The 14,128-nt window shown below is 43.9% G+C and overlaps 1 protein-coding gene across 1 annotated transcript in view; it reads left to right on the forward strand.

The window, feature by feature from the left end:
* The window catches only part of LOC119445861 (ribosomal protein S6 kinase delta-1-like), a 39,725-nt gene extending 25,809 nt beyond the window's left edge, over positions 1 to 13,916 (forward strand). The window contains 5 exon segments of the mRNA XM_037710166.2: positions 278 to 1,021; positions 1,291 to 1,380; positions 2,152 to 2,234; positions 3,201 to 3,296; positions 7,445 to 13,916. Coding sequence (XP_037566094.1) covers positions 278 to 1,021; positions 1,291 to 1,380; positions 2,152 to 2,234; positions 3,201 to 3,296; positions 7,445 to 7,561 — 1,130 coding nt within the window. The 3' untranslated portion in view covers positions 7,562 to 13,916.
* Positions 13,917 to 14,128: the final 212 nt, after the last annotated feature.

The following is a 14,128-nucleotide window of genomic DNA, read 5'->3' on the forward strand; positions in this document are numbered from 1 at the left end:
AGCCATTTTTCGCGATGCGAAAGCCGCGTCCCCCCTTAACAAGTGCATAAAGAAAGAATCATAAGTAAAAAATGTTTTGTTCATGCTTCTTTAACTTAGTCTTTCCACTTGCATCTATTCTGCAGCAGCCTGGCACTTGTTATAGTACCCCGAGGCAGGGAGAGATAAGAGATGGCCTTGTTTTAGTAGTGTTCATAGCATTTGCAAAGCTGGTGCCCTACTTAGCGTTTTCATTGCGGTTCTTTATTTTGACAAGTGTTTTTCCTTTTCTTTCCAGGCCAACCTGTACCCATGCCTCCTTCAGAATGTGATTTCGCTATTGCATGCTCAGAATCTCAAGCCTCAATTTCTGCTACGTCAGTTGTATCCGCCCTAGATGGGACATCTCCAATCGAAGGAGGCATCGTTTCAAGTGAGCAGCCATCGGTTGGCACCACCAATGCGTCCCGAATACAAACAGACACCAACGAAAATTCATTACAGTTACCATCCGTCGTAAACACCCCGCCATCTCAAAATAGCGTTGAGCTTTCCAAAGTTTCGAATAGCTGTGACACACTGGGCTTGGAGAAGTCCATAAAGTCAATGAACATTCTGGCAATTGACAAACCGAACAAAAAGCTAGCCCCGCAGTCATGTTGTAACAAAAACAGGAGTCAGGTAGTGGGCCGGTCTCTAGAGGACATCGTTGGTAGGAACAATGCCCTCAATGTGCCAGCCTCCAAGGCAGAAAGTCACAGTTACTCCGGGGAGCACCTGGTGAAACAGGAAACACGGAAAGATGGACCCAAAAGTGTGGGCAGCCCAAGAAAGCCGGTGAAGCGGACGCTGTCTTCGCAAGCTGCCCAGGCATTTCGTGAGCTTGACAGCCTCTCCAAGCAGCTAGCCAAGCCCAGCCACCTTCCGGAAGCCTGCATCCGGCTTTGGGCTGCAGAAACTGTGATGGCGCTCGGTCACCTTCACCGCCTGGGTGTAATCCGGCAGGACCTCTGTCCACATGACATCCTTTTGGGAGAAGGGGGTGAGTAGTGACCTTGACATTCATAACATTTTTGCGCATGCGCTTTTGTGTTCTCTGTATAAACATGATCGCATGGCGGCAATGTTATTGTTGACTAGTCTGTGCTTTCAGAGGGACAGGTTTGCCGGTGACATGTGCCAATTGCTAGCCATTCTGACTAATTCTTCTGACTAAAAACTGGGATAGGTTTCATGAAATAGACAAGACGCTGTGTGACTGCTTTCGTTCATGTTGTCTTGTTCACATTGTTTCCATCTGCTCCTTGACAGGTCATGTGGTGCTCACATACTGCTGCTACTTCAACTGTGTTGACCGGTCACCTAGTCAGTTTGCACGAGAGAATGAGTATTGTGCTCCAGGTAAGTTAAACGTTGTTCCGCATAGCACTGGAGGGTTTTGTTGTAGGTTACGGGCAGGTTAGATCTCTATTTTAAGACCTTCACCAGTCGCTCTTGGAAATTTTTAATAGTGTGAAAAGCAAGCTACCAGTTTTTAATTACTGCAACCACTTGCACTGCTACTGCAGAGTGCTGGGATAGTTTTTATGGTTCATTGCCAACAATCTCACGTTCTTTTTCTAGCTGTGGTTGCCCAGCAACCAGCATTGAAAAGCTGTTTGGCTCTTTCAACTTCTAACATTTGTGCATGTGGTTTTTGTTCTGCATGTCACTGTAGTTACACACCAGTGAAAAACAGTGTTATTATAAGCCCACATGAAAACACTGGTCCCTTTCAGTTGTTTGTGTAACTTTATTAATGGACAAGAAGAAAGGGAACCGAGGGGCCCGATTTTTATTAATCATATCATAAGAAGTAGATGGCCAGGATAGTGTAATGATTCTATTTCGATTCTTTGCATGCTTGATCAGTGGTACAGGCGGCGCTCCACTTACCGGCTCTTGACCTGGTGATACCAGTCACCCGCTGTTATCACCTGGGTCAGTCGGTTGTGAGTTGTGGGCTCTTGTGAGTGGTGGGTAATAAAAAACAAATAGAAAAGAGAAAAAGGAATCCTTGCATTATACCGGCCCATATGTGTGTCGCCCTGATTTTTCATTTTCCGCAGAGCCAGTGCAGAGCAACATATATTTGATTATATGGCTTGCGTTTTCTATTTCGAAATGGTACAGAAATCGACAACTTGGGTCCCGTGACACCAGCATGTGACTGGTGGAGTCTTGGAGCACTATTGTACGAGCTCTTTGTCGAAGCTGTGAGTGGAGATTCCTTCCCATTGGGCATTGTGTCAAAGAGAAGATCCTTTTGACTAATGCCGCTCCAGGCGGAGCTGTCATAATATGTGTTTATTAGATTGTGAACTTCCATGACCTAGTTTTAGTGTCGGTGCCGTTGCCCATTTATTAGCGTAATGTAGCAGTGTCATGTGTAAGATGTTTGTGCAGGTTGATGATGTTGAGAGTCTGATTAAATTTCATCTGGTCTGGAAGAATTGTGGAGAAAGCAGTACTGACACCGACCAAACTGAAGAAATTTATTATCTAATAATATTTGGCATTTCAGCCCCAATGCAGAGGGGCCTTGTTCACAATGTACGAGGTAAACAGGATGGGCGCAAGGTGATGTGTGGTTGAGCACATGACTTGGTGTGCAAGCATAGATTGGGTAAAGATTTCTGTCATTCCTATTCACAGTTCATGTAGGTCTCTGGATATGCAGGGACTCAAGACTTCTGAATGTGTGCATAGAAAAAAAATGTATGTGAAGCAAATCTATCATGAAGTACTTAATAAGATGCTATAAGTTTGCCCATTTCATTCCTGTGTCGGTGGTGGAAAAAAAAAAAAAAAAAACTGGTGTGCACATGTGCTACCCAGTGTGACAAGCACAGCGATCATCTCAAAAAGCTAGTAGATGTTGCACAATAGAATGATACGTGCGATTATGGCTTAATGGTTAGAGCATTGGGCTGCTGTCCTAGGGAACTGAGGTTCAATCCCACTTTCGGGCATGTAATTCAATCTTCCTTTTTTTTTAAATGTGAGCTATTCTGCAAGACAGCAGCAGCACCCAACGGCCTCAGTCAGGAAGGTCCGAGAGGGTTGGCAAAAGAAAGCTTCGCTTTAAAAGCAGTTCATTGGAAGCATGCGCTCACTAGTTACTATAAGTTCGTGTGTGGGGCTCATGAGTTCACTGTCTTCTTCATCTCTTGTTCCTTCAGCCACTGATTTTATGCCATCCTGGGGGCATTACACCAAGCACTCGCCTTTACATTCCTGCTCATGTTTCTGCCGAAGCTGCAGACCTGCTGGAAAAGGTGAGGAGCCCAGTTTTGTTCAGTTCAACCTTATTCATCATCTGACGAAAAGCCTTAAATGGCTTGACACGTTTGAGCCTTCGAAATGTGCTGAAGGCAAGCTGGAAATTGGTGTTTTTAGTTGTAAACAACGTGTCTTTGATGCATTCCTTGTACCCGAGTGCTGCCAATATGGAGGCCGCTGCCACTGCGGTCATCATTGGGGTCACTGTTGGGGTGAGGCCAGGCGTGTTTGAATTATCCAGTGAGGACCAACTTCAGGATTGAAATAACAAAAGTCTTAAGCTCGCTACTGTGTTTTTAAAAATAAAGCATATCACATCAGCCTAACAGTTTGGTGGTAGTGCAAGGTAACATGACCAATGATGAAATCACGTTTCTTGAACCTTTGTTGTGGTCGTTGCCTTACCAGACTTCCTCTGTCAACTGGATTTCACTTCCCTTTCCTCAGCACTCTTCTACAAACCTGCTGTAGCAATACAGTATAGACCACTTATAACGTAACCGCTTATAGTGCAGAACCGGATATAATATGGTCTTTTCAGACTCCTGTTACTATTCCCATAGCACTCTATGTATACGCATATCGCTTATAGTGCAGTTGTGGGACACGAAATACCGGTTACAGTGCGGCTGCCTGGAAGTTCGGCAGTCAACCTAGACAGCAAACGCTCCTCTCAAGCCACAAATACCATATTTACTCGAATCTAACGCACACTTTTTTCCGATAAAACAGGTCCAAAAATTGCGTGCGCGTTAGAATCGAGTACGACCCTAAATCATGGTTACCATATAACCGTCGGCATTTCAAAATGGCCACCTCGCACGCGCGTTCAGCCTAGCTACTCTCGAGTCTAGCTACCGTAGCTTACTCCATGTGCTGCAGTACACGTGCTTAAGCAATAGTCTACCATCTGTCTTCACGTTCTCTGCATCTGCTCTATCAGCATGAAGTACCGAGTTCATCATGATGCCGCATTTAAAAGGAAAGTGATCATGTGTGCGGAGACGGACGGAAATGGGGCCGCATCACGGGCGTTTGGAGAATCCGAAACTTTCGTTCGGGACTGGCGCAAACCGAAGAGGATTTTCGCCAGCAAAACAATGCAGCATGGTTTCAGTGGACCGAAGCAGGACGTAATCTGCGACGATCCACTTCGGTGACACGATCGCCTGAGCCCTATCTTGAAAACAATCTGCGATGGGGAAACTTCGCCGCGTGCCCTGTTTTCGCCGCTTATAGGTCGCGTTGAAGTGAGAGGCATGATAGCAAGAAGGTCAATTCGCTCGCCGCGCTTCGTCACTCGAGCGTTTTGACAGTTCGTTTCCGCGATCAACGAGCGAGATGTGTTCATGTGTGCTTGTGCGCGCGTGACACTGTGCTTGTTAATTTATTTAGTAAGCGAATACGGAACCTAGAGCACGGTGACAGCGACGGCAGAAATGCGCCTGGAGTGTCCATTATCGCAATAAAATACAGTGTAGGCTGCTTATAACGTAAGTCGCCGGAGTCGCGAATATCTGCACTCTAAGTGGTACCGCACTATAACCAAAACAATGATTTTCAAGCCCTGCACGTATGCAAAACATGTAGACCAAGCATGTAGACACGCTTTGTACTATCGCGCGCAAATCGCGATTACGTTTTCGCCAGTGAGCTGGCGAAAACATAATCGTGATGTTGCCGGTGCTCTTCAAGCTCGACAGCTTTGCACCGAGTCAAAACGAAAAAACTGTGTGCCGCAACCGCTGCGGGAAAAAAAATTGTGATCGCTATCGACACGATTATGAACGGCGACTTTGCGGCACTGAAGGCACGCGCCCGACGCACGCACCTCGACTGGACGAATTAACTACCATTCGCTGCAATAACTGCAGTCGAAACCATGGTCGCTATCTATGCAATCATCGATGGTGACTACGCAGTTTTCTAGGCACGCGGCCGACGCGCGTACCGAGTAAAAACAAAACTACTGTTCGCCGCAACCGCTGCAGAGAAAACCGCGGCGGCTATCGACGCGATCGTGGATGACGACTACGCAGTTACGAAAGCCCGCGGCCAACGCAGTGTTATGCGTGGCGGTAAAGGCAAGAATACAGGCTTTAAAGACACAAATAGGCTCAAAGTGTTCTGGCGTTGCTGTCATTCACGTACGATTTCAACTGATGGCTGGGACGATGCCGACTCCGCCGCTTCGTTTCGGTTGGACGGTAGCGCCGTTGTTGCTCTTTTGCGTCGCACATTTGCGGCGCTCCTCGCTCACCGAGCTCAGAAAGTAGTCAGAATTAACCGATGTGCGGCCAAATAAGTCTGAATTAACGAGAGTTTGATTGCATTGAATAATGCATACGCCGGCCGGCAGCACGCACCTTGTTGAGAAGCGTGCTAGCTGCCGCCCTCGTCGGCGAGATTTTCCCACGGAAGCCGCATTATAACCGGTATTTCGTCTCACGCGGCTGCACTGTAAGCGGTATGCGTATACATGGAGTTCTATGGGAGGGTAAACGGGAGTCGGAAAAGGCCGCGTTGTAGCCAGTTCTGCACTATAAACAGTTGCGTTATAAGTGGTCTATACTGTAGTTGTTTGGTTATAGTGCGGATATTCGCGACGCCTGCGACTTACGTTATAAGTGGTCTACACTGTATTATATTTTAAAGGGATCATAAATACGAGTTAAGCATGGCAAATAAGACTGCCTAGTTGATAGACAATATTGTTATGAACGCATGAGCCAAATATTATTCATGATCGTGTAGCACAGAGGACCATGATTTTTATCAAAACACTGCTTTGCTCTTTCCTTTAAAGTGTTTTAAAATATCAGCCAGTTTTTTTTTTTTTTTGCTTATTGTGATACACCTAAAAACACAATGGCTATTGGAAAAATTGGCATTGACGCCATGACTAAGCAATGTCACTGGCATGATCAAAACTAGAGAAATCTCACGAGTGATATGATGATAGTGTCCTATGGGATTATTGACACAGAAGAACAATATTGTGCCGATGTACTATGGCCTCTGCGATAGATGATGTTTGACAGTGCGAATGTAGACAAACGACGGCCAAAGAGGCTACAAAGGAAGACCCCCGTCCTTTGTCTACGTTCGTGCTGTCCAACATTATGGATCAACTAGCTCGGTCACATTGCCTTACTTTGGGATAGAGTAGTGCGATAGACTGATCTCAGTGGCCCTGTCAGTATCAAAGCTTAGCGCAATTATGACAAGTGTTAAAACACACACTGCTGCTAGCAGGGGCATTAAGCCTCTGCTTCAGTGACCCTTTGCAGTGATACACCTAAAAACACAATGGCTATTGGAAAAATTGGCATTGACGTCATGACTAAGCAATGTCACTGGCATGATCAAAACTAGAGAAATCTCACGAGTGATATGATGATAGTGTCCTATGGGATTATTGACGCAGAAGAACAATATTGTGCCGATGTACTATGGCCTCTGCGATAGATGATGTTTGACAGTGCGAATGTAGACAAACAACGGCCAAAGAGGCTACAAAGGAAGACCCCCGTCCTTTGTCTACGTTCGTGCTGTCCAACATTATGGATCAACTAGCTCGGTCACATTGCCTTACTTTGGGATAGAGTAGTGCGATAGACTGATCTCAGTGGCCCTGTCAGTATCAAAGCTTAGCGCAATTATGACAAGTGTTAAAACACACACTGCTGCTAGCAGGGGCATTAAGCCTCTGCTTCAGTGACCCTTTGCAGTTTGCTTATTGTTTTGCCTGTATCTTTTGGAAGACAGCCACTTATTCCAAGAAAGAGGACAAATATTTTCCAGCAACAGCTTTTCCCCGAAGCATCCATGCGACTCCAGAGTGGGGAGAATTCAGCACTATTGCTGTCAGTGTGATCGCGGACTGCAGCGCTGCATGTTGCAACATCATTGCCATGGTTACCAGCCTCTTGTGCCTTTCACATTTTTCACGTCTCTGTACTTTAGATCCAACTGTGGGGGCATACTTCTTATAATGTTTAAATTTGAGGGCGCTCCTCAACTCAGCAGCCTAAAGCCGTTGAGGCTTTAGGCTGCTGATAAGGTCTCGGGAAGGCGGCATACATAAATGCTGCAATTGTTCTTAAATAGCTTATTCTTTCTCTTTCGTCTTTTTTTCCTGAAGCTCTTGGCATACCACGCCCATCAGCGTCTCGGCTACGGCCCCACAGGCACAGAAGATGTCAAGTGCCACCCCTTCTTTGCCACGATCGACTGGAAAAGATTAAGTCTACCGAGGTGAACTGCGCAGCCCCGAACTCTTGCTTGCAATTTGTGCACCTTGCATTGCCACATTCAAGTCACTCAAGACCGTTCTCATTTGGGACTGCTGTATAAAGAACTCATAGTCGTTTCCATCCAGCATTCACCAGACGTGTTTGTTCATGCACATTGGACTGCATTGCTATAAACCATTCTCTTTTTGTCACAAGTGATAATGGTAGTGGTCAGAATAGCCATCATCATTGTACGTGTCACAGATGAGTTCAACAAGATGTTTATTTGTTGTATCTATCAGAAACTCGTGGCTGGGTTGTGTCCTTGCACATTGTCACATTGACAATGCCTCGGCAATTGAGGGCCAGTGGCAGCATCAGAAACAACAGCGTCTGTGATCATTTCAGATGTGTACGTGTTTGTTGACGTATGGGTCAAATATAGTACTATGCTTTCAAGATGTGTGCGTGAACAGGCCTGGGAAGTCTGTTAGTGTTATGATCAGTCAGCCTGACAGAGTTGCACTGAACGTATGAGAGATAGATAAGATACATAAACAATGAATTTTTAAAGATGATTTAGTTTAACTGAGGAGTCTGTACTGCATTTTTTTATAGCAACGCTGTTAAGGGGAGTTCTACGACCAGTTTTGTGCGAATTTAGCAAAGAAGAGAGAGCAATACAGCCTGCATCAAATTCCCAAATATGATTTGAAACGTAATTGTCAATATTTATAGAATAAATGTTACCCTGCGTAAACATTGCCGGACTAGACAACAATTTCATTGGTGTGTATCTTAGCAGTAATCCACAACTTTTGTTTCTCACTTGGTGCTTAACTGGCTCCACGTTGGAGTTCAGCAAGGTGGGGCCCAAATCGCAATTTTGCGGGTATCATGTCTGGGGACTTTTGGCTAAGATCACTTATAGTTTGGGTGGTATACCAAGCACCTCAACGTTCATGTTCCCGCCTTATCAGTGTCCTGTTAGCGTCTCGTTGGCATTGGCTTCAGCGTCTACGGACGTGCCAGGGATCCTGCCTGCTGCTGATCTTAGGGGCCTCGGCCCATAATCGCCAGCCCTCTTGCAAGGATAGCGTCAAGGCCTCTGCTCCCTAAGGAGCACTGTTCTACACTCAGCGGATGTGAGAACTCCCTTATACAGCTTCGAAGTTCGTGACGTATTAGTTGCTCAGAGTGACATACATCTGCCAAGGTTCTCTTTTTTTTTTTTTTATTGCTGTCGTGCTTTGTGTGTGGAAACAACCATTTTACATTTGTGTTTGGCCGAGATAGCACTTGTGATGTAATGCTTCAGTATTATGCTTTTTTGTGTGATGATGCAGTTCTTGTGCTTATTACTGTTGCACTGTTTGCTTGCCATGAACCTTCGCTAATGGTGACTGGCGGGCTCCACTGAATTGATAATGTTTAAACTGATGCCATAAGTCTCACCTCATAACACCAAGCGACTCATAAAAAAATTAAATGAAGGGAATTAATCTTGGGACTGTTATTATTGTTAATGATATCAAAAAGTGAGTCAAGTTGCCTGTTCTTCAAACTATATGAAAAAGAAATGAGACCTGTAGCTGGCCCGGATCTGACTTTTTTTATCTTGTAGGATTGTCTTGTTCGTGTTTTTAGCTTTTATGCACTTTTGCATGGTAGTTTCTTGTTTAAGATGTCATGATGTGATTAGAAAGCTGTCGTGATAGTGACACACCATGATTAAATTTGTGTTTCCATTTTGGTGAATCCAAAAGAGAAACAGAGCTGGTCAAGCTCAGTAAAAAGCTCCTGTTTCAGCTTTGCTTCTATACCTTTGTTTTTGAAAGAGGGGAAGCTGGAACGTTTTCACATTAAAAGAAAAAAACTCTCTTTGGCATTTAACTATATCATAATGTACCACAACACTGAATAGTGTGGCAGTGCAGTATGGCAGTATTGACGTCTTAATCCGCAGATACTCATGTATTTATCATCACATTGTGCAAGTACTACAGGCATTCTATGTGCAAGAACCCTGTTATTTGTGCTTTACTGTTTGCTTGAATGTCACATGGCATGCTTTTGTTCATTTCTCCAGCACTCTCTTTGTTGTTCTTTTGGACAGGTATGTTTCTTTCAAATTGCAGATACGTGGAACAGAGACAAAGCCTGTCGTCAGTGGGACACTAAAGAGGAAGGTTTGAGAGCGAGCTAGTTGTTATTCTATCATGACTAGAGTTGAAGCGCCAAGGAAAGAACAGGGACGGAAGGCAGACACGGACATAGACAAATAGGAATTTGCATTCGTGCTGCATTACTAAGTTACGATTCTGTAGTACAGCAAAACAGCCATTCTTGCATTTAGAGGAGGCCTGGTAAGCCAGAGATAGCTAGCAAAGTCACTCTGACGTTCCTGTACCAGCTCTCCGTGATATAATGGGTTTTGGTAGTGTCTACTCGGATCTCAGTAAGGTGGCTTTTACACCGAAAATTGACAAAGGTCACCCAACTGACTGATACTGGCGACCAAAGATTGATGCATGGCAACCGATGTTCACACTAACAAGTGTGACCTGCCCATCACCACCTTGAAATGTCTTGTGGTTGGTGCTGTTCTCACCTGCTCGCGCCACCATAGCCATGTAAAATAAGCATAGGCATATTTTTATGTTCTGCTCCTGGCACTGCTTATTGTCCAGCAGCGTTGTGATTTCAGTCACGGAGCTGAAAAAATCGGTTACTTTATGAAATTCCGGGTGCTCCGTGCAACGAGCGATGAATTTTAGATTTCCAAAACCGAATCATCGAGCAACAAGAACAAGTGATCTGGTCCCATGACGGCCCGTTTCATTGCTCAAAGCTGTCGCTTGTCACCATCTCGCACAAAATTGCGTGTATGGGGTTTGGGCTTAACTTGGTCCCACAACCTTTGTGGTTTACTCGACTGTTTATCAGTAAAGAGATATGACATTGCATTCTAAGGCAACCGAAGAATTAACTTGTTGAGTTTTGAGAACTTTCCTTGTGCCAAAATGGCTCAAATACAAGAAAATAAATTGAAGTCCGCGGTCACACTGACGTATCGGTGCTGACATATTGGTACGTACTTTTTTTCGGTGCTGACGTGTTGGTGCAAAATTCAGTAAACAAAAGTGTGGCCTTTATTTTCTTTACCAGTAATCAAACCTTTTCTGCCAAATGAAAGACTACGTTACCAGTCTAAGTTGATTTAGTTTTTCCTCTTTAGTGTCCCTTTAAATGTCATTTGTTGCAGTATTGTGCAATCCATTTCGGTGACGTGCCATGAGTGCGTTTATTTGGAGATTGGTAGAGGTGCATAAATATTGGAAAATTTTAAATAGTGGATCGCATCTACTGCATTTCTTCCTTAGTCTAAATAGCCACTATTAAAATATTGTAATTTTCAAAATGTACTTATCAAACGACAATACTTTTTACTAAGTTTCAAATGTATGATGCATTGTATAATGTTGGGGGGGGGGGGGGGGGGAGAGGGGAGTACATTATTGATAGGCATATTTTAAATGTATAAGCCAAATCTCCCTGCTTTACCACAATTCGGTGGATGAGAAATACGAAGCCAGCCAGTGTAGTTATAAAGCTATTCTAGAAGATTGCATTGTATTCAAATATTTGATTCTCATACAATTTGTTTTTATGCCGTCATCTTTAGGCATACAACTTGCAGTTTGAGATTTATGCTTGAATGAAGTATTCAAGTGGTGAGATTGAGAAGAATCAGTAACTTGAGAAGTAGTTAAGGACCGTGCAACAAGTGAAATGAAAAATGTTAGGTGTGATGTTAAGAGACAGGAAGACAGCAGTGTAGATTATCAAGCAAAGGGGCATGACTTTGTTGTGTGCTACTGTTTCTTAGGTCACAGCAAACCTATACCTTTGTTTTCTCCTCTGTACAGTACAATGACAATGGGTAAAAAAAATTAACAAGCCAGTAGCGTCGTACAGTCACTTGCAACCGTCCATCGTCATCTAGTGTGTGCAGTGTGAATGAAGTTGTGTGCAGTAGACTCTCTTAAGATGAACCCCGAGAGACCTTGAGAATTAAATAATTTTACAAGAAGGTTTGCTTTAATGCCAACTGTACCAAAATTTCACTTTTGCTAAATTGGTAATAAAGGAGTATTGCATATTACTGAAGTAATATTGGGAGATGCTGCTAGGCTGGTAATTGTCTAATTTTCTTATGTAACCCCATTTAGCAGCGAAGCAGACATGTTCATCTGGTAATTAGTGAATATGACTCCAGCACGCCACCTCTGAGATTTTTTCAGCACGCCTCAGGCGGTGCCAGATCTCGGAGGTCGTGCCAAAGAGCCACATATTTCAAGTCGCGCGTCACTTCTGGTGCGCACTAATGGCAACTCTTCCTTTTTTTTTTTCAGTTTCAGTATCAAAAATGATTACTTTGACGAACCTTCCGTGATGCATCTACCCATATTTTAAATGCAAAATTTTGCACAGAGGCTGCTTTATATTCACATTATCTGAAGCTGCGGAGAAATCTGCGGAGTACAATCAACCTTTCTATATGACTTTCATGGATTATGAAAAGGAATTTGATTCAGTAGAGATACCAGCAGTCATAGAGGCATCGCGTAGTCTAGGAGTACAGGAGGCATACGTGAATATCTTGGGAAATATCTACAAGGATTCCACAGCTACATTGGTTCTCCACAAGAAAAGTAGAAAGTTACCTATCAAGAAAGGGGTCAGGCAAGGAGACACAATCTCTCCAATGCTATTCACTGCATGCTTAGAAGTATTCAAGCTCTTAGACTGGGAAGGCTTAGGAGTGACGATCTCCGGCGAATATCTCGGCAACCTTCGGTTTGCAGATGACGTCCTATTCAGCAACAATGGGGATGAACTACAGGGGACCCTGATCATGAGAAGCAAACATGCAGAAGAATAAAATTGGGTTGGAGTGCATACGGTATAGGCATCACCAAATCCTGACTGGGAGCTTACCACTGTCGTTGAAAAGAAAAGTGTACAATCATTGCATTCTACCGGTGCTAACACTTGGGGCAGAAACTTGGAGGTTAACAAAGAAGCTCGAGAACAAGTTAGGGACCGCACAAAGAGCGGTGGAATTAAAAATGTTAGGCCTAACATTAAGGGAAAGGAAGAGAGCGGTGTGGATCAGAGAGCAAACGGGGATAGCCGATATTCTAATTTATATTAAGAGGAAAAAATGGAGCTGGGCAGGACATCTAAGGTGTAGGATAGATAACCGGTGGACCATTAGAGTTACAGAATGGATACCAAGAGAAGGGAAGCGCAGTCGACGACGGCAGAAAACTAGGTGGGGTGATGAAATAAAGAAATTTGCAGGCGCAAGTTGGAACCTGCTAGCACAAGACAGGGGTAATTGGAGATCGCAGGGAGAGGCCTTCGTCCTGCAGTGGACATAAATATAGGTTGATGATGATGATGATCTGAAGCTAAGCTTCTTCCGTAGCCCAAGAATGCACAGACTCAACAGGATACTATATTGAAGTACTGGCACAACATTTCCGACTTGTCTCTTTTTCCCCCATCAAGTGATTCAAAACCTCTAAATCCTAGAAAAGATACTGGCAAATGTCGAATAGTCCTACATGGTGTATTATAATACTTGTTTCTGTGAATCATCTTAAATTTCGGTACTCGGGATGTAGATGGCGTCATGACACAATGATATGCTTGCTTGCTCCATTTCTGCGATGTATGCAGCTGTCACAAGTGAGCACGGCCAGAATAAACGGACGCAGGCAGCACTCTGGTTTATTTTTCTGTGAGAAACCATTCCTAGTCTTACTGCTACACAACATCAGCAAATTTAGCTCTGTGTTGTGATGTCACAGTAACGTCGATGACATCAGATGCGGTATTTGGAGACATAACTTTACTATTAAATTTAAAAATCTTATAACTGCTTCCCAGCCTTCGTACTTGCCAAGTGTCATCCTTTATACACGCGGAAAACATGCGGTAGAGCTTCTGCAACTTTTGAAACATGTATTGGTATTCCTTTATATATACCCCACACATACCCAGGTTCATCCTACCAGAGTTCATCTAAAGAAAGTCTACCGTACCTGTTAGAGAAAATAGTGTGCAATTGTGTGTCGTGGTAAACCATATGTCACATGTGCCAAATTTCTGCACTCCTGTTTCACTGAATCGGTAAAGTGATGACCGTGTGATTGCTGCTATAATTTTTTTTTCTCTCAAATAATATTGCTACAAAAAAATTTTATTCAGAGACTTCTTGCGGGCATTGTTGCCACTGCTGTTTTGACCCAAATGGCGATTCATTATGCATTGAATAAAGCATTGTAGTTAATAGGTGGGTGGCACCACTCAGTTGGTGTTCATGATTGTGCTCCTTCTGTCTGTTTTCTTCATGTTGTAGTATGCTGACATGATCCCTTACTATAGAGGAGGAAGCGCTCGAAAAACGGCAATGGATCATTTGCAGTAACAATCAGAGTTGAAATCACAGATGATCTATTCACCAACTCATTTTGCTAACACCCTTGCTACTACATATTAATACCATGAAAGCCTGTGCTCCC

The sequence above is a fragment of the Dermacentor silvarum genome, chromosome 3 (assembly GCF_013339745.2).
Source record: "Dermacentor silvarum isolate Dsil-2018 chromosome 3, BIME_Dsil_1.4, whole genome shotgun sequence".
NCBI lineage: Eukaryota > Metazoa > Arthropoda > Arachnida > Ixodida > Ixodidae > Dermacentor > Dermacentor silvarum.